Genomic DNA, 22,225 nt, shown 5'->3' on the forward strand with positions numbered 1-22,225 from the left:
TCCATCCACTTCGTTGGCTGGTTTAATGTGAAACACATAAAGTCGTAACATAAGTTATGTTCCCCAGTTACATCACTTAAAGAGATAGTTCACCCAAAATTGAAAATTCAGTCATTTACTTGCGCTCATGTCAATACAAATGTTTTGACCATCAATGGGGTTCATGTTGTTTTGGACCCCATTGACTTCTATTACATGGAAGGACATTATAAATAGTCTTTAGAATGTTGTGTTCCACAGAAGAAAGATTGTCTAGAAGTTTGGAATGACGTAAACGATAACAACTTTGTTTTTTCAGTTGAATTATCCTTTTAAGAAAGCTGAGTGACAATGTCACTGATTTTACGACAGAGATAAGAGAGCGAAAAATAAAAACAAAAGCGTTAAACGCCTGCTGCTTTTCCCTTCCACACAATCCAGTCATTCAAAGGCATTTCTGGTGCATGATGGGGGAAACTTCACCCACTCAGTTAGAGTTATAAGTGCATGCAACATGCCTCACTACGACACGAACAATGTCCTCTTTCACTGGCTTCACCCCATGCTGCACACGCAGAAAAGCACACTGGGAACGGGACAGATCGCTGCCTCACAGTTTGCACACACTCTGAGGAAAGAACTGAGGATAGATACAGAAGATTGACGTATACAGTGCTATGCATAAGCTTAGACACCCATGCTAAAGTTGACTAAAAAGAGGAATAAAAAAATCATCTTTTGGAAATTGAACTTAATGCTTAATGCTTAATGAAAAAAATTTGGAAAAATCCAACCTTTAAGGACACCAATTTTCTTTGTGAATGAATAATGTATCGTAAATAAATAAATGTTCTTCCTTAAAATACAGGGTGCATAAGTTTGGACACCCCATGTTAAATTCCCATAGAGGCAGGCAGATTTTTATTTTTAAAGGCCAGTTACTTCATGGATCCAGGATACTATGCATCCTGATAAAGTTCCCTTGGCATTTGGAATTAAAATAGCCCCACATCATCACATAGCCTTCACCATACCTAGAGATTGGCATGGAGTACTTTCCATAAGATCATCTCTCAATGCAAATCAAACTAGCTATTAGGCTAACTGAAATAAAACCATGCCAATCTCTAGGTATGGTGAAGGCTATGTGATGATGTGGGGCTATTTTAATTCCAAAGGCCAAGGGAACTTTATCAGGATGCATAGTATCCTAAAATAATAATAAAAAAAAAATACTTAAAAATAAAAATCTGCCTGCCTCTATTGTAATTTAACATAGGGGTGTCCAAACTTATGCACCCTGTATTTTAAGGAAGAACATTTATTTATTTACGATACATTATTCATTCACAAAGAAAATTGGTGTCCTTAAAGGTTGGATTCTTCCTAATTTTTTAAATTAAGGCATTAAGTCCAGTTTCCAAAAGATGATTTTTTATTCCTCTTTTTAGTCAACTTTAGCATGGGTGTCTAAACTTATGCATAGCACTGTATATAGGATATACAGTAAACTTGCTGTGTCGGTTATTTGCAAATTACCAATTTATGAATATGCCAAAACAGTAGATCACATGAGATAACTTCAGATGTACAAAATCAATGAATATGCTTTAAAGCCAACTTTGTTTTTGTTTTTTGTTATAGGCTGTTTGAAATACCCAACTATTTCAATATTTATTTAAAACATATTTACTGTTATTATTTTAAATAAAAATAAATATAAATTTACACCATACTGGTAACTTCAGGTGTAGTGCACTTGGAATATAACTTTTTTAACCAGATGGTTAATAAAGAGGATGGTACTTGAATCATATTGTAGTTACATTTAAATCTAAATCTAAAAAAAAAAGAGATGTAAATTTTTTGCCAAATCGCCCAGCCCTAACGCACATGTTTTTTTCCTTTTTACCTTGTTGTAATTTGTAATCAAAATGTGATAACTGGACTTCTCTCTGGTGACAAATGCCAGAATTTGTTCCTGCAGGCTTGCAAGCAATGGCCACATATCAAAATCCAACAAGAACCGATGGGAAGAACCAAGTCCCCACCCTAAATTTTTTCTTTTTCAAAAATCCATTACACTCAGATATACAGTATGTCGCAATACAGAAGAAACAATATGTTGTTAACTCTGTTTCAACGTGACCAAGAAATGCTATGTCATAAAATGAATAGGAAAAATTTTGAATTGTGGACTATTTCTCTAGTACACTATAAGAAGTAACTTTGTGACTGATTATGTGATTTTTTGCACAGACAATCGGATGTTCTTGCTTCCACTGACGCTCAAGATGCTCTTTGGGTAATCTCAAATCATGCTGGAGAACATGATAATCATCAGGTTTGACACAAACTTGTAAAGTTCATGCAGCTCCTGTAGCGCCTGTCATTAAAGCAAAAGAGGGACAAAGCAAATGCAAAGAAACTCTGAAACTTTGGAATCAAATCGTTATGCCGAATTTTGTATTAAATTAGAAAAATGCAGAAGCATTTTCACTATGCTGGTCTCAGACATTTGAATTTCCCTGTCATTACAATAGTCAGGTGTGGCATGGCTAACATTAAAAGCCTTTAGAGATCTGCGTACGTTCTGCTCGTAAAACAAAAATCATTGTTTTGTGCTCTTCAGACCTGCATTGCACCCAGAAATCTGATCTCACTCTTAAGAACTTTCTTCTACACAACAACAGAAACATTTCCTTTTTAATAGTTCACTAATGAAGATGGGACATGAAGCTTGACTTTACACACACATTAGGTGTATGTGAGACCGTTAACTCTAGGATTTTAAGGTCACGTTTCAAAATGATCAAATTTTTCCCTCTCACAGCATGACAAGCCGCTCCACCGTATTAATAGTTCGACTGGAATGTATGACTGAACTTTCAGGGAAAGAAAGAAAGAAAGAAAGAAAGAAAAAAATGGATCCAACAAGGTACTACAATGCATTCATAATTAGACTGAACCTTTTTTGCAGAAATTCACCAACAACGAAAGTTGTTTTACTACATCGAGTTAATACTACAGTCACTTTGTGGCTCGATATTTATTTATACGGTTGATATTTGCAGCACCTGGAGAGGAAACTGAAAAGGAAGCTTTATTTCCTTTGTAAGGCACTTTTAGAAATTGACGTACGCAAACTAGTGTAGAAAAGCAAAACTTTGAAAAAATCTTTTGTTTATTGGTGCAGTTTCGCCCTCAAAGTGCCTTCTCCTCAAAATGGCAGACTTCCTAACTGAAACTAAACGCTTGATATGCAATTTTTAATAGAGATATTTTGCAAGATGGTAGGTTGTTTCATTCAGCTCTACAAGGGGACCATTGGATATCTGTAGGGACGTTTGTGGACACGTCAAACATTTACCCGCCTCGCAACTGACCTGATACTCTACTGTGAACGTGATCCACCTCATTGATCTTTTGAGGCTGTTGGGTCTATACAAAATCTGATAATGTCTTAAGTCTTTCTGACTTTCAAATCACGTCCAGCAAAACATAGCAATAGCAATCCCAAACCTGGTGACACAGCCGGACAGAACAAGCCGCCCATTTTTTATGCATATGCATGAGGTGTAAAAGCAAAAACTCAAATTTGATCACTCACAGTGGTCTGTTCCATTGTTTGACTGCTCTGACAGGAGGTGACAGTGACAGCTCCGAGTGTTAGCATGCGCTGAGATGCTCCTGTGTGACTGTGGGATTGAGACGCATGTTGTGGTGCAGCGCCAGCAACAGTTCTCGGCTGGGTTTTTCGGGTTCGACAGCACAGGCCTCCTATGAGAGGAACGTCTCTCTGTGTGTGGAGTAAGCTCCACCTCTGTCACGCAAACACACGCCCCTCGGACTTCATCAACTGTAAACCCCAGCCATACTTCCTTTCCTGTAATGAACAGTGCATTTCTTATTATCATACATGATATCTTTCTCAGATAAACACAACAACGAATGAGGCTTTACGTCTTATCAGGCAAAACAGACATGTTTAGGTGCTTGCTCTAGATCACGCTTGTTCTAAAAGAATGATGTCATGAACTTCTGGCAGAATCGGCTGTGAAATATAGTTTACAAAGTGATCGTGTCATGTTTGAAAAGTGATCTACATCATTTGTAGTCTCAGAAACATTTGAAACTTAATTTGGCAGTCATTTGATTCTGTGTTGGAAACCTGCTAATGTATGCCAAACTACTTTTGGTACAGCTGACATTTTTTAAAGACTAAATATAAATATTAAAGTGGTTTATTTTACCTGCACATCACCATCTATGACATTAAATTGTGAAAAATGCATAATTCTATTAGAATTCATTTGACCATTAATTATATTAGATTTGCATTTGACTTTTTCTTTTCTGTCTTTCTTTAGGTATTACTAAAGGTTCTACTGAAGTTTAAAACTTCTAACTGTAAAATTGAAAAGCAAAATGAATACGATTTTCTGTAAAAAGTTTCAGCTTTCACAGTTGGTGAAAAATATATTCAATGGTAAAATAAACAATGTAATGGTTAAAGATAAGAAAATGATCTAAAGATAATGTTCTAATGTAAAAAAACAACAACTACATAATATGATTTAGAAAAAATTATATAAAATGTATTTATTGAATAGAAAATCATTGAAAACATACAAAGAAAGAAATACATGTCATAACACTTTTTTTTCTTTTGGAACAAGCTTCATGGAAACATTTTTAAATGTTGAAAACCATGTGTCAGACAGGCTGAAATGTTACATCACCCCACATTTTTGGCTTTCTCGTTTTCCACTTCTTTTTTTTTTTGTTTACTTAGTAATTGCTGTAAGCATTTTCATTTTGGCAAAGGTGGAGTCCTGTTCTGCAAGATATTCCCTGTCTATGTCTATATGAGAAGACAAACAAACCGGACTAGTTATCTTCGGCTTCCGTACATCTGCATATAAACGTTCCACTACATGGCATCGAACTGCACAAATATTTCTGAATTAGAACACCATGGCAACTAACACACCTGCATACCAAAACAGAACGAAATACAGAAATTATTGAGAAAAATGTTTTGTTATTAAAAAGTCTAGAACAAATATAGGAAGATTAAAAATAAATGGCTTAATAACAAACAAATAGAGGAAGATTAAAACTAACTTAATTTAAGATATGCCATAAAAATGAGTTACTTTCAGAATGTTTCTCAGAATTAAGCTTTTTTACAGTTATTAATGTTGCTTTTTTGTTTGTTCTTTAAAATGATCAAAATAACAAAAAACAGCCATTTGAAAAAAATCCAACCAATTAACACACACATACATACATATAGATATATACATATATATAAAATAATTATATTATATGTATATTTTATTAAATGTTATTTAATACTTATTATTATTTAATAACATTATATACAATAATATTTTATACTTATATATATATATATATGTTAATTGGTTGGATTTTTTTCCCAAATGGCTGTTAAAAAAGTATATATATATATATATATATATATATATATATATATATATATATATATATATATATATATATATATATATATATATATATATATATATATATAGATTCACAGATTTTTTTTTTTTTTATTCCATATTAAAAACTTTTCTAAGCATATGGCTATGTATAAATAATGTCCACAAAGTAAAATATAGCACATAATAACACTCAAAGCAATCTAAAACACTATTAACCAGTGAGTCTTTGACTATTAGAGGCTGCCGCTTGTTTTCTTTCAAGACACTCATCACTGGAATGGCCAGGTCTCGGACTCATTGACCCCTGCCACTTCAACCTGTTGACTGTAAGTTAAAGTCGCAACTATTGACTGCAGCACAGAGCTGCAGTCACATAAATCTGTCCGTACCTGAAGCTACCTGATAAATAGAGCTCGACTCTGACCGGCGTGCATGCAGAGAGAGATCCATTTATGGATCAATGCATTCCAGTATTACATGCGTGTATGTACAGAACATTCAAAGCTTTTGAGGTCTGTGGTCGTGACCATTGCATTCTCGGGTTAAGAACCTGTAAATCTGTCCTGCGCAAACCCACGTCAAGCTTCCCACCTCGGGCAAGTCAAAGCAGCATTCTATACATCAAACTCAACTACATGACGGGGCGAACTCAAATACCACGTCTAATCTTTTCCATTCTGCATAGCGGGGTGAAACATCATTTCCTTTCACCTCAGGCTTTTCCTTACGCTGTTGTTTACCACTGCAACATTCGGCAAAAAGTTGTGTTTTGTGTGTACGGTATGTGCGCTCCTGTATTTTTTCTGTCGTAAATGATGTACTGTTGTTATCGTTCTCCCTTAAGACACCGCGAAAACATCTCTACACGAATAAAGACAGAACAAAGAAAAGCTGTCTCGTTCTGCAAGCCACACTGCAAGAGCTCAACCAATGAGAGGATTCTGCCAGGCAGCGTAAAGCCACCACCGGTGCACGGTGTTGATTTGGTAAAAACACGACCGATTTACTGTACATTTGAGACAGGAAGTGGTCACGCCACCCCTGCTGCTCCACTCCCACCTCTTACCCCTCCCCCTCACCACCTGTGCGAGTCTCACAGGATGCACGCACATTTACACACCTCCAGCTGCACAAAGAGTAAAACCACATATCATGCTTGTTTTTATTCATTCACACCTCAGTGCCCCACAAATCATCAATTTACTACAGAAAACGTAAAACGCCTCTCAGACAATAAACTGTTGTTTTGAAGGTTAAGTTAACGGTCAGTCAACGATGCAGATTGAAATCATAATGGTGACAAAAATTATGAAATTCTAAAACGGAGGACAGTAAGCGTGGTCCGCAAGTTGTCTAGCTGAAAAAAATAAAGAAAAATAAAATGGTAACACTTTACAATAAGGTTTCATTAGTTAACAACTTTAGTTAACATGAACTAAGAATGAACAACAGCACTTATTAATCTTAGTTAATTTCAACAGTTACTAATGCATTATTCAAATTAAAAGTTGTATTTGTTAACATTAGTTAATGCACTGTGAACTAACATGAGCAAACAATGAACGACTGTATTTTTTTATTAACAAACATTAATAAATACAGTAACAAATGTATTGCTCATTGTTAGTTCATATTAGTTAATGCATTAACTAATGTTAATAAGACCTTATTGTAAAGTGTTAACAAAAATAGATTAATTATTATTAAATATTAAAACACTTTAAAGTTTAAATCCTTTAATATTAATGATTTTTTAATCAACTTTATTATTCATTTATAAAAATGATAATTATAAAGATTGTAAAAATACAGTTAATAGTTATATTATACAAAACAAATATTACTAATAAAGATTTATACCAAGTTATTATTTCAATTATTTTAATTGGCAAAAAACATTAATCAGATTAATCAATGAATGATGCTGAGTTAATTGTCAACATAAATGTATGATAAAATATTTGTTTAAAAAAGTAACTGGCTGTTATATGTCACTGTTTGAACTTTGCACCTAGTAAACATCCCTTCAGTTAGGTCATTATCTAAAAGTATCACTCTGAAAAAAAAAAAAAAAAAAAATGTATATACACTATGTGAAACTGGTCACCCCCCAGATCACCCTTTTTTAAACCTTCGAAGCAGTTAGTGTAAAGTAATAAATCCAACAAACTTACATTTTTTATATTTAAATTTTTCTTTCTTTTTTTTCCACACCCACGCACCTACACACACACACACACAGACATGAAATTAGAAATTGTGTTAAAACCTCTAAGTTACCAAACACAGCGAGGAAAGCTTTACAACTTGAGGTTAATACATCCATCACTCCTCTAGAGTGTTAAACATCACAGACTTGTTTGCGCTGACCATGCTGAAAGATTATTATTTATTCATGATTATTAAAACAAGCGTTCATCATTTGCAGATGTTTCCAATAGACCGCTGTGTAAAACAACCTCCACACACACAATGGGAATGTTTTGTTCTTCGCTCTGAAGTGCAAAGCAATACAAATAAATCCGTCTGGGAGGAATTCTGACCTTTGCCAGAGCCGACGTTCCCTCTGAGTGCAGTCCGCCTGCTGAGTCGCTCTGGCAAACGGAAAACAACTCGCCACACAGGGGTCACCCCTACTGCCCTCCCTCCAGCTCTGATTCTCCTTTTGCTTGCTGTCTCTCTCTAAAACAGTGATCTCACTCACTTACCAGGAATCCGCTGATTGTTTAAATACCTTCCACTCTTGTGGACTCAAGTCACTTTTTCCCATCCAGAAAAAAAAGAAAAAAAAAATGGCAGAGGGGGAAAGAAAATGACCTTGGCAGGAAGTTCAGTATCTAGCATGCCTGAGACACAGTTCATTCAGGCTCTTAGCCGACATTGTTTGAAATGACTGCTGTCCCATACAGCAATCCAATACGAAGTAATGGAGAAAAAGTAAGAGGGAACGAGGGGGAGAAAGAGGTCAAAAAACATTTTTCTGCAAGTTAGGGTTGGCTGAAAATCTAAGGAATTCGAAAATTAAGTTGCCAAGGTGAAGGAGCCGTCTCTTTTGTTTTTTCAATCTAACAAAAGCATTTCTCTGACGAGGTTTTGACAGCATAGCTGTGGTATGTTCACCTGGGATAAGCCTCGACAGAGCATCCAATGACGCAGGGAAGCGGAGAAAAAACATCTACACTTCTGTAAATCTGACTTCTGCTGGCACAGGTACCCAGACGGACATTTCTCTTAAACTTTTAATCATTCACATAAACGTACACGGTTCGGGTGTGTAAATCTGGTATGAAACATTTATAGCAGCATTTCACATTACCCCTGGAATGCTCTATTTTTCATATATGCTAAAATACGCAGGAAAGCATTCGATACCGTCATCCTGACAGATGGGGGAAAGAGAGAGAGAGAAAAAAAAAAAGTAACAACAAAACCCATTTTCCAGGCTGGGCGGCACTAGTGTGTGTGTGTATGCATGTGCTTTAGGAAGTTTTGTGGTATAGTGTGTAGGTTTAGGTTATATTTAGACTGAGCATCAATATTGACACAGCACAATGCATATGACTCATCCGTCCCGACAAAGGCCAGTGACACCCTTGCCCTCCCTCACAGGTTTCCTTAGTCCCATTGTGGGGTGAAACCATTTTAATTTGTGTGGGTGTGTTAGTGACAGCGTGTCATGTATGTATGGATATATACTGTGCGTGTATGTAATTGCCTGAGGCTATGCCTGGCCCACATTCACTGCAGCACTTGGACCGGCTGTTTGCATGGCGGTAAAGACACTCCTGTCTGCTTCACTCGGGTCACTGATTGCCGGTTTGTCATTTCTGGAGAGAGTAGGCTGAAGTGGTAGCGCTTAAGGCTTCAGAGCAGCCAAGCATTGATAAGGTGTCCTGGAGAATTCTGCAGACAGCAGCACATCAGTGCATAAATAATGCTGGGACAGTTAAGAGAGTGAGAAAGAGAGGGAGAGTTGCAGACAGAGATCCAGTGACACTACATATATGCTGCTTTCCAATTCCCATGGTGCCTACTACCTACTACACTCATCCCTCCATATACTGGACAGAGGATATCTGGAGAATTTAACTTGGCGTTCATTTGGAATACTCTGCAATGTTAAATATTATGCAAAAAACATACTTTTAAATACATAATACAAGTACACTATCGTTAAAAAAATTGGATTCAGTAAGATTTAAAAAGTAAAATGAATGCTATTTATTATTAATTCAATTAAACTAAATAATACAATTATTCCACAAGGATGTATTAAATTGATCAAAAGAGAGATTAAAAACTTGCATTACTATATATATATATATATATATATATATATATATATATATATATGTATGTGTGTGTGTGTGTGTGTGTGTGTGTGTGTGTGTGTGTGTGTGTGTATATATAGTAAAAATGCGGTTCTTTTGAACTTTCTATTTATTTATCAAAAACAATATCATGGTTACACAACTGTTTTTTACATTGATAATAAGAAATGTTTCTTGAGCAAATTAAAATATATTCAAATGGAAAACAGTTGTGTTCAATTGTAATAATATTTCCCAATATTACTGTTTTTTTGGTCCCACTTTATATTAAGTGGCGTTAAGTACTATGCACTTACATCAAAAAATAAGTACAATGTACTTATTGTGTTCATGCTGTATTGTAAAACACTTTTGCTGCTATTGAGGTGTGATAAGGGTAAGGTTAGGGACAGGTGTGGTGGATTGGGTAGGTTTAAGGTGTAAGGGAAGGGTCAACTGTGTAATTACAAATGTAATTACATAAATTAATTACAGCTGTAATTACATGCAGGAATTTTTAAAATATAAGTACAATGTAAAAACATGTAGTTACACAATAAGTACATTGTATCAAATTATTAATTTCAATGTAAGTACATAGTACTTAAAGCCACTTAATATAAAGTGGGACCGTTTTTTTTTATATAATAATAAGAATAATAATAATAATAATAATAATATAAACGCAGCCTTGGTGTACATTCATATATAAATATAAAATCTGCGTTTAAATATAAATGTAAACATACATTTAATATTTACAATTAAATGTAAATATAAACTCTTAATATTATACATATCTGTTCTAAAATAATATATAATATTTAAATTAACATAATTTGTCAGTCATTACAAATGATTGTGTGAATAGATTTGTTTAATAATTAATACGTATGTGTCATTGTAACAGTCGCGCCGCTTGTTTCCACAAACAGTTGTGTAAAAAGCGTATCTGAGATACATCAAGCTTAAAAAAAACACCCTCAACTCCTTTTCACCACATTTATTTTAGTACTCGGGTGGTGTGCAAAAACTGGCGGGTAATGTTCCCTCTTCACCTCCTGTTAAGTCATGATGTCGACTGGTTGCTGTCTTTATTACTGATCATACATGCTTCCATTGATCTGGAATCTTTGAAGGCTACCAGTTGGACCTAACTGCTCTAATGATAGTGAACCACCTGTTGGACCGCTCTATCTATTGTTAGTAAGTCAGCACAGAGTAAGCTGTACTGTACATTGAGATAAGACAGAAAAAACTGAGTCAGCCTTACTTGGATCTATAGTTTCTATTGGTTAAACTCCCACTCTAAGAGGAATGCAGAGGAGATAAGGAGAGGAGAGAGATGTCTGGCACATGGGAAATGTGAGAATGAATGAGTTGCAGACTGCAGAGTAAAGAACAGCTACATGAATGAGTCTGCAAAGTGCAGTGAAAGTCTGAAAGATGGAAAACAGTGTGATATAGTGGTCTGTAGTTCTCCAATTGCAGTGCACATGTGACACAGCAGCTGCAGGCATGGATATTCTGACAGGAATGACAGATCTAAATTTAACCACAGAACACACAGGACAAATCATCCACAGAAATCTACAAGAGATGCACTTAGCTTTATACTTATATAGGTTGTTTTGTGCAATACAAAATCAGTACTTCTTTAAATAAATGCGAGATAGGGTGCAAGTTTAAGTACAAAACGGGTTCAAATCACAACCTAAAATACATATTTATATGGAACTAAGTATCTTATGCTCACCGAAAACACATTGTGAAATATAATCACAACCTGATATAACTATATTTTGATCCTTCATATATCACATGATCCTTCAGAAATCACTATAATATGCTTGTTTGATACTTAATATTTTTAAGGAAACGTGTATTTTATTGATATTCAGGATTTTTTGATAAACAAATCTTTTTTTTTTTAAACCAAGTAAGTGATCACCATGTCCATGGGGAAAAAAATTAAACCGGTTTGAAGAGACATAAGGATGGGTAGATGAACACATTCAGACATTCAGTTTAAAGCAAATAAATTGCTGAAGGAAGGTGTGACTCATGATAACTGCCACAGCGTTTTAGACTTTTCTTTACCTAGAATAATTGTGCCAATTCATTTTTATAGATGAAAATTATATGGAAGATTCATTTAAACCTTCTTGGCTCAAAAATTCTGGTCAGGATGGAGTACAAATTTTGATTAGAAATATTATTAAACATGTACTTTACATAAAGAATCTAAAACTTGCAGGGCAACGTGCTCAAATGGTGAAACCAAACTTGTCGTAAATTGAAACTGAATAGTTTCACAATGCTGAAGAACTTTGCGGTTTCAATACCTGCCAAAGAAACAGCAAAACCAACAAATGACTGCAGATGATGTTCTCCTAAATAAGAGTGACAGATGAGTAAACTATGACACTTATCAGCTTGATCTAAAAAAACACAAAAAAAAAAAACACATGAAACCGCCCCTCGCTGTTACTCAGACAGGTACGGCTAGTTTTAATTTTTCTTAGACAAAATTAGGATGGCAGTAAACCGCTTCTACACTCCTACACAGAGTTCATAATGACTTGGATCTAAATTTAAGATAAACTGACAAATTATGACAAATGTTATTAAGTCTTATATAAATGGTAGTGCAAGTTGTTCTAAGTTTGGGATCAGTAAGATTTTTTAAAACTTTGCTACTTATGCTCACCGGGGCTGCATTTATTTAATCAAAAATACAGAAAAATACAATAATATTGTGAAATATTACAATTTAAATTTTTTTTTATTTTTAAATATTTTGTAATTTATTCCTGTGAAGACAGGCTGAATTTTCAGCATCACTACTCCAGTCTTCAGTGCCACATGATCCTTCAGAAATCATTCTAATATGATGATTTGCTGCTCAAGACACATTTCTTATTATCAGCAATGTTAAAAACAGTTGGGCTGCTTGTGATACATTTATTTCAGGATTTTTTGATGATTAGAAAGAACAGCATTTATTTGAAACGTAAATCTTTTGTAAATATCTTTACTTTCACTTTTGATCGTTTTAATACTTGCTAAGGTAAAGTATGAATTTGTTATTTTGAATGATAAAAAGAAAAAAACAGTAACACTTTAGTTTATATGAACTATAGTTGCTTATTAGCATGTACATTGCAGCATGTTTATTAGTACTTATAAATCACATATAAATGCCATATTCTACATCCCTTAATCCTATGCAATACCTAAACTAAACAACTACCTACTAACTATTAATAAGCAGTAATTAGGAGTTTATTGAGGCAAAAGTCGTAGTTGATAATTAGTTAATAGTGAGAAATGGCCCCTAAACTGAAGTGTGACCAAAAAATCCAACTAAAACCCTAAAGTTGTAAAAGGTACTTTGACAATCTCCTTCTAACTGATAATCAATGAGATAGAGAGCAGAATGGGAGAGGTTTACTATGTAAAACAGCAGCTGTGCTACAGAAAATCCTACAGACACACGTCATCCATTAATAACTACACACATAAATCCCTCGATTCAGCATAAAAACAGAACTCCTGCAAAGAAGGAGTTTAAAAAGCAATAATCCAAACGTGGCGGTAATTGTGTTAATTCAGCGCTCCGAGTGGAATTCTCTTTCTGCCCGCTGCTGTGGGCCGGAGAGACTGTTGACTGTTACGGAATTCCTGGTGTGGATTTTATGGGCTTCCATTGAGTCGAACGCTTCCACTATTCCACCCATAAACTTCCTGCTCGTTCGCGCTTGTTGTTTTTAACTGGAGCTCAATTCAGGCCAGATGTGGAGCAAACTGTCAATCTTTTCAAGTTTATTTGCATGTAAGAGCATTGGATGACAAGATGGGCAAGTGGATGCCAAAGTGCACAGACAAAATGATTTACAATCTGAATGAGGTAACGGCACACAGGCACGGCAATCCCAAAAATCCTAGAGCAAAATGGTCCAGTCAGGATTTGGCCTGTGGTAACAGCCAGTGAGATTTGCCTTGGCACAAACACTGATGAGGGCGAACACAGAGAGATTCCTTCTACTGTCTGTGGGATTGTGTGCCATTATAGACACGCTCACTGCACAGTGACTGATGATGCCAATCACTCACTGCCACCCAAAATGCCATGTGAGAACAGAAAAAAAAGTCTTGTCTGAACTTAAATGGCTCAGCTTGCTCTCTCGCTCTCTTTTTTTTCTTTTTCTCCTTCTCAAAGGCTGGAACTCGGTCAAACATGCCTTAGTGCTGACGTGGGACGGCTATGGGAACATGTTTTCATACCCAAGGCTCTTATTCTTTGCGAAGAGCTTTACTGGTGGGCTTATTCAAACAGGCGGGAGAGAAGAAATGCTAAAACTTGTAAAAACTCAAATGTACCAGAACACTGCAGTTCTAGTACTATGATGCATGAGTGTTTAAAATACACTTAATCCAATAACAATCACTAGGCATTAATGAGGTCGACGTAAAATATCCGTTTCCAGTTATTCAATGCCATCTGTAAACTCAACCAAAATGGGATAGGCTCTTTAGAAGAATTATTGTTAAAACCTGTCAGTTTATGAATCATCAGCATGAGAACGCCTGAGAAAAAAAACAAAAAACAACAACATTGCTGTTAAACTGAATGGACTCCAGTCATGTTCTTTAAAGAAAGAATACATTACAAAAAATACAATTCATTAATTTAGGGAATTTGCATTTGATGAATAATTCATTCTAATTCTAAATATCTAATGAGTTGTGAGCAAAGCAAAATTAGCAAATCATGAGAGAATGACTTGCAGAGAAAAAAAAACTGAGGGTGGATTTATATCAGAAATGGAGGGGGATCTTCATAAAGCTATTAACTGCGCTCATCAGACTCATCCTCCCTGAGAATATGAGTTTATTATGAGTGCTGACAGTGGCCTTTCTTTCCCTATAAGAAAATGTATATCTGATCAAATTGAACAAGATAGCTTGGCATAGGAAGAGTTTTATGTATAGTACTTTAAAACAGGGGTTTTCAAACTTTCGGAGACTCCGAGGGGGCTGAAAGGGAGTACTTGGGGTTCATGGAAAAGTTTAGGGGAGAAAAATCTGTGTAAAAAATGCAAAAATAATAAGAGAGAGAAAATAAACAAATTAAAATGCATTAAAATACATCAAAATAAAAAGATATTAAAATAATAATAAATTGATTTAATAAATAAATAAATAAAAGTTTTTTAGTAGACAAAAAAAACTGTGTAAAAGAACCTAAATATTTCCCACATATTATTTTCCACTTATTTATACACAGTATAAATGGGGTCTTTATGTATGAAAATATATACAATAGCTGCCTTTTAAAATGACACAAGGATGATCATATTTAGAGGGTCTATGGAATCTAAAAAATTGAAAACCCCTACTTTAAAAGAGAGCACAATTACTTTTGTTTAGGGGAAAAATCTAATAAACTGATTATCATTATTATACAGTTCAGGTCAATTACCTTAAACCAGACCTATAGCACAACACAAAAATGTGTAACAATTATTAAGATTATATTCAGTTTGCATCATTTACTAGTACTCAAAACCCATATGACTACTTTCCGTGGAACACAAAAGGAGTTAGGCAGAATGACAGCTTTAGTCACCATTCAGTTTCAGTGTATGATGCAAAAAGATGCAATGTTAGTGAACAGTGACTGAGGCTGTCATTGCCCAACATCTCCTTTTGTGTTCCAAGGAAGGAAGAAAGTTGGACAGGGTTGGATTAATATGAGGAAATGATGACAGAATGCTCATTATTTGAAAAAAAATTAAAAAATAAAAATAAAACTAGCCTATCTCTTTAAGGCATCTGCTGATGGCAAATGTATATAACCTATCTGTGTGATCTCCTTCAGGGAGACAATGGCGTCATATCTACAACACGAGATTATGCACGTGTTTCTATACATTCAAATCGTTTTACAAACCTAAAATCATGTTGATTTATTTATTTTAAATAAGACAATACGGTGGGTTTTGTTGGTTTGCTACAGTCTGTCTTAAAGGCTTACATCAGAAGGGGGAGGGCGCAAGTGTAAACAGTTTTATAAAAGGGACAAGTGTAAAAAGAAGCAATGCCATGAATAGGCTATTAAGACAATGTGAAATTAATTTAAAATTCAAAACTATGTAAAATTACTTAACGACACGTTGGCGGTTGACCAATTCAGTCTGTGGGCAAATGAAAAATATCCTGGACGATTCAATAGCGCCGCAGACAAAGGAATGCACGCGCAGCTCAAACTGCTGCATCACCTCATTTCAAATGCCTTCATTACATTGACTCATTCAGACGCTTGTCAACTCACTTACTGAATAACCGGGAATTAATTAATTAAATGAACTGAATCATGTCCAAAAGAAAAATATATAGGTCTATAAATTTATATTCACATATAGCCTACATTATTATTGTCCAGGAGTCCCACCACAAAATCATCCTTCCGGTTCATGCCTATTATTATTATTATTGAGTGGCTTTTTGTGTCCATGTGTGGGAATTAGTGATTTAAATTAATTCATAACAACTTAACAACCAATTCACATAAAAAAAAAAAAAAATCTATTTTACAGATATTTTTCTACAATAGCAGAGAAGAGTAATTATCACATCGCATTCCCGAATGCGCGCTCGCGCTTATTACATCCACCTCTGCCGGTGTCCGTTAAATTAGTCATATTATTCATTGCGGAACTTAACGTGATAATGCGAAACACCTGCATCATAGAGTGCAGTTCGTTGAGTTTGTTCATCATCATTGAGGGAAGACCGGAGATCCAGCATTCCAGCGTGCGCGCGCTCATAACGCTCCCTCGTTCCTTTAAATGGTAGTCGAGACGTTTGCATTGGTTGCTGAACCAAATAAGGCTCGCCGTCCCTTACACAGCAAATATGCTGCTGGTTTTATGGGGATTAATCAGAGTGTGTAAGGCAATGGCTGTGGTTTACATCAGAGATGTGCAGAACAAAGACAGCTTGCTTCCCATTTTTACAACCCACTGCAGTAAGCACATTTCCCAACCAGCCGTGTTTTTTTAGCCGATTGCTCTTTGAAACAGAGATGAGCTGATATATGCAGCGCCTGCTCTCTAGATTAAACCCGCGTGTTTAATTCTAATAATAATGGATTTTAAAATCAAATCATGTTAAGAATATTAAACGTTGCGACATTTATTAAACTACTGCGTAAAAAAAAAAAAAAACAACAACACTTTAATTCTCAACTCCTCCATTCATGGGAAGGAAAGGAGGCGGGAATCTACACCGGGGGTCTCCGTCGTTGTTATGATCGGTCAAGGCCGAGTGACAACTTCTTTTCTTTAAGCGAAAACAAGCAATGCCTGACCCCTCCTCCTCCCCCCGGGATCGCAGTGCATCCCACTACTAGCAAACACACTCAAACTATTGTCACTGCTGCACAACAGGATGTGGTAACTACGTTAAAACGGGAGTGTGTTTTCAGCTGAAGTAAACCCTGGCAGGCATGCGGTCTAGCTTTTTCCCTTTCTGTGATATTTGCCTGTATAGCGTGAAACAAAGCCTCCAAGTACTGTGACAAACAGCCCACTCAAAAACACAAGTTTGTCTCTCCGTTTCCATTTACGACAGATGAAGCACATGTAACGCACAGGAGGCATGGATACATAATAATAATCATGCAACTCACCTTCAGCCTAGTTTTTTTTTTCCTTGTGATGCAGCCCTTTTGTCCGTTTAGCAATTTTTTTCCCTCTCACATGATGACTTCCTTGCAGACTCCTAAAGTCCCCGGGCTGCAGGGAGATCACGTTTTTGCAGTGCACTCTTACAATAATTATTTTTCTTTAAGGGGAAAAAATGACGTTTATGGTTGTAAAAGTGTTTATAAAAACGCGCGTGTGTAAATGTGTGTGTGTGTGATGATCTCTGCAGCGTGCGGCTCCGTCTCCTCTGTTTGTTACACTCGAATGAAACGCCTACTCTCAATCGCTACATTGTTGACATTCGCGCACTGACGTCATCGCAGCCCTCATTCACAACAGCGCTGCGCTGCGCATTGCGTTGCTGCCTCCAGTGGCAAGGCACTTTACTCCAAATATGTGCGCTGCCGCGGTTCGCGAATTAGAGTAGCGGGGAAAAGCGATGTGTCCGACGCCAATTTCACGAGTGCAGGCTGATCCCAGACGAGGACTGGGACCCACGTCTTGAGAGACTTTTATATATAATACATACAGAATGAAACTGACATGCGGTTTGAAATGCGGTAGGCAACATAATTTTGTGCCATGCTGTTATTGTGTTTTCACTTATATATATATATATATATATACATATATATACATACATACATATATATATATATATACACATATACATACATATATATATATACACACACACACACACACACACACACATATATATATATATATATATATATATATATATATATATATATATATATATATATATATATACACACACACACAATTATTGTTGAAAGATTATTTTTTAATTATTTTAAAAGGGGGTAAACTTAACTACAGCTACAAGTTTTATTTTACTATGCAAAAAAATAATAGAAAAAAAAGCTCACAGGAAAAAGCATGCATTAACTACAACATGATTAGTTATTAATATTTTATTGGTTTTCTCTTGTTTTTGCAAGTGTTTATCATTTTTTAAAATGTCAGCCCAAAAATTATATCAGTACAATTTGGCATATTTCATTGTGTTACAAATAAAACAACTGACTCTAAGCACAACTATGCAATATGCTTACAAAATCAAATTTATTATCATCAAGTCAGTTTGCCGAACGTCACTCTAGGTCACTACTATGTTATGACTTTCAAATTAGTCTATTAAATAAATTTTTATTTGTTTTACTTTTGTTAGATTTGTTTTACAAGTGAATATTTTTCAGTATTTATTTTTGAAAGTTGATTAAAATATAGGCACATATATCTTCAAGTGTTGGTAAAAAAAAAAAGTGAATATTTCCACTGTTATTGTCTTAAATAAATAAAGTAACAAAACAATTCAGGCAAAGCAAATAATACATTTATACGATAAAGCAAATGTGATAACTTGTCCTGTCCTGATATTCATAAAAAATGCTCCTGTCCTGTGAAGTTCAACCTTTAAAATCTACCTTCATTAGGTGACGCTTATGCCAGTGTGATTTCATTGTGTTAATTGTATTGCAAAAAATATGAAAATGTTAAAAGTGTTTTAAACCAACGTACAAAATACATACAAAACACTGGTATAAAAAGATAATAGTTACTATTAATGCAATAATAATAATAACAATAAGCTACATTGATTGTTTTAAACATCCAAGTACTAGAGAGCTGAGATGACTTTTGTGCATCAGTGACTTTGTATAAGCAGCCTATACCTGCACATAATTCCAGCATGCTTTGTGCCAAACCATACTGTTTGCACAAGAGCGCTTCAACTGAAAATATTCTCATTTCTAATGTAGAATCCTTCCCCTAGGGAGCATGCATGTACTGTAATTATGAATTATCTAGCCGCCACAGTTCATTTGTTCTTCTTATTTTATAATTCAGGGTATTTTATAATTTGTTTGATTTTGAAAAGAAATAGAAAGTTATAAAACAAAACAAAACTGAATATAGCTTCTATCTATGAAGTGTACTTACTTATCAAGTTACCCTTTTCTTCCACCTTAAGAACATCATCTAGTTAACTTAATAATATTAAAGTTATTGTATGATTCCCAGGCAAAATAATTTAAACGTAATCTTCCACACTGCACCTTACATAGATATAAAGCATTCCTATTAGTCTTTTTTATTGAAGGATCAGAACACTTCAATCATTTATGGTGTTGACTGTTGCACAAGAAACATTTTACAAGGATTAAATGTACACATACGAAAGTGCCAAGGAGTTCGAGAAGCATTCCTGCACTTTGTGACCTTTCCCTGTGGTCTTCTCCCAGGGGCCCCACTGCGCCGTCGGATTGACTGAGTGACTGATTTAAGGCAGACCATCAAAGTCACGGGACTTTAGATTCCCACCATCGCTCTATAGTGGACAAACAGACATGTATAGGGAGAACAGGCGAGATATAACGTAGACTTTGCAGTTTGGACGGGGCCATTTATTTAACTAACTAACCTACAAGTGAGAGAAAGTGGCCCCTCACTGGTGCTAAAACAAACAAAAACCACCAGATCTTCCCTCTGCAATTACCACTTCAACACAGTGTCATATCTAAGGCTCAAATGGAGCGCTTGCAGAATGAATTTCTCTGAACCTCCTCAAGCAAGATAGTGGACAAGTACTGACACGCATGTATGCAGATGTATATATATATGGTAGAAAGCACATGTTCATATACATATGCAATTTCAAATAACATTTTTCTTTGAATATATTTTAAAACGTAATTTATACTTTTTTCAGCATCATTACTCCACATTGTGCTGCCTAATATTTAGTGGAAACCATGATAATTCTTTGATCTTAGTTTAGCATTTGCAATATAAACTTTTCACAATGCCATTTACCTTATTTTTATGGAATTGTACCATCCGTACAAAACCTACTGGGAAGTTTCTAATACTAAAGATCTTATTTAGCTCTAATAGGAGCAGGATTGGACACCCCTGGTATAAGAGTTTAAAGTTATTTTTTATATAGCGTATCGGAAAAGATCATCAGAGTTCTGTACAGGAAGAACTGCTAAACGGTTGCATGAAAATGGCTAAATAAGTGGTTTTATTGTTGAAGTTCGCAGAGGTACAGCGCAATATCAGACAACAAGTCAAATCCCGCTAGCTGCCGAAAGGTATGAGTCATAACAGTAAGGACTGGTGTAAAATCAAAACAGGCCCCCCTTGAACCAGTCGAATGCACGACAGTCGGCCACACTTGATGACTCATTTCGGAGAAGATTAATTGACTTTGCGGTCGCTGCAGAGCAACACGGTGCCAAATGACATCCCTATATTGGCTTGCTAAGGTGCGAGGCAAGCCCCGACAGAGGCGCAAAGACGTAAACTCCGATGCCAGCCAACGAAGCAGTTCAAGCCAAACGCTTTGATTACGTCAATCGCTGCTTCCCCAGCAGAGCCTCGGGGAGCAGGCTAACCGCCATTCACAACACGGATATTAACAACAGCTCAGGTTACCTACAGGACAGGTAACACTCCCCCCCTGAGAACACTGCACATCTCTGCACACAGGACGTACACTTTCACCCACACTCTCACATATACTTCATTCACGTGCAGGCTTAAAGAGAGAGAGAGAGAGAGAGAAAACAATAAATAAAAGAGATTGTTCTTTTTTTATAGTCAAAAAAGGCACTATACTATACTTCTGAAGTTGTACAATAGATTAAATCCAAGTCATTTTGACCTCTTATTGGCCTGTTCATGAGAGAAGTAATGCCTGATTTGTGAGATTTTTTTTTAATGGGATCTTTTCAGGTAATCCAGTTCACAAACCTGATCTGAATGATTTTGTTCGATCTGGTCCTCGAGTTTAACTTATACTGCAGTGTTATTTTAGTATAGTTTATATACTATTATAGTAATTTTTAGCTAAGTAATTAGCTTTATTTGGAATTTTATATTTTCCTTTCAATTTTAGTTATGTGCATTTGCCATAAAAAAAAAATGAAATGTAAAATTTTTAGTTTTAGTAATTTTAAAACTTTAACTTATTTTTTTGAATTGCCAAATTGAATTTTCTTGCCGTTTAAGATGCACCTGCTTCACTGGAAAGCAGAAATGAAATCAAATAAATTATTTCATTTTATCTCAGCTTAGCTTACTTTCAGTTACCGCAAGCCTCCGTCCCCATTCATTGCAACAGCAAGGAAAAGAATGACCAGCACATAATTTAAAAATCCTGAAGAAAGAAAGACAGAGGTTTTGAACGACATGAGAGTGAGTAATCCTTTAAGCTTCGCTTTTGGCAGGGGTCTCTTAAAATCCTGGACAGAAAATTGTTACTCTGCAGAACATCTTCAGACATTCAGATGAAAGACAGAACTTCCATGCTTGACAGGTTGTTATTGTTTGTCAGCTGAGGCCAATTGAGTGGGTGTTTATGCGTGTGTGTGTGTGTGTGTGTGTGTGTGTGTGTGGTTGGTTAAAGGTTCTTTTAGAGTTCAAACTAGAGCCAAACCAATTTTTGTTCTTGTTCTTGGCTTTAGACACTGCATATTTTGATCAGCCACATCTTGTACTGAGAGCAAACCAACCAGTCAAACAATAACAGCATTGTGTTTACTTGTTTATCTCAGTGATGAGGTTTGTGTGAAAAATGAGAGTGCACGGAAAAGGAAATGACATTTGTACTAGATTTATCAGCGATGAATCATAAGAGAAATCTTGATATCAAAATGTGTTTTTCTCCAGGAGGATGCTTTCAAAATGCATGCACTTTAAAAAACTTATTAGATAACAGATT

General features: G+C 35.5%; 1 protein-coding gene across 3 annotated transcripts in view; it reads right to left on the reverse strand.

The window, feature by feature from the left end:
• bach2b (BTB and CNC homology 1, basic leucine zipper transcription factor 2b) overlaps nt 1-22,225 on the reverse strand; it is a 101,626-nt gene that overhangs the window by 76,257 nt on the left and 3,144 nt on the right. Inside the window, exons 1-2 of one of the 3 annotated variants that reach the window (XM_081378056.1) lie at nt 17,457-17,743; nt 3,590-3,865 (exon numbers count right to left, since the gene is read on the reverse strand). The exons of 1 other annotated variant lie outside the window; for it this stretch is intronic. In XM_081378056.1, the coding sequence (XP_081234182.1) occupies nt 3,590-3,655 (66 nt within the window). In that variant the 5' untranslated portion in view covers nt 3,656-3,865; nt 17,457-17,743. Of the gene's footprint in view, nt 1-3,589; nt 3,866-17,456; nt 17,758-22,225 lie in introns of those variants that run through there. One more of the 3 variants, XM_081378057.1, reaches the window with a different exon arrangement.

The sequence above is a fragment of the Scardinius erythrophthalmus genome (assembly GCF_964197995.2).
Source record: "Scardinius erythrophthalmus genome assembly, chromosome: 11".
Lineage (NCBI taxonomy): Eukaryota > Metazoa > Chordata > Actinopteri > Cypriniformes > Leuciscidae > Scardinius > Scardinius erythrophthalmus.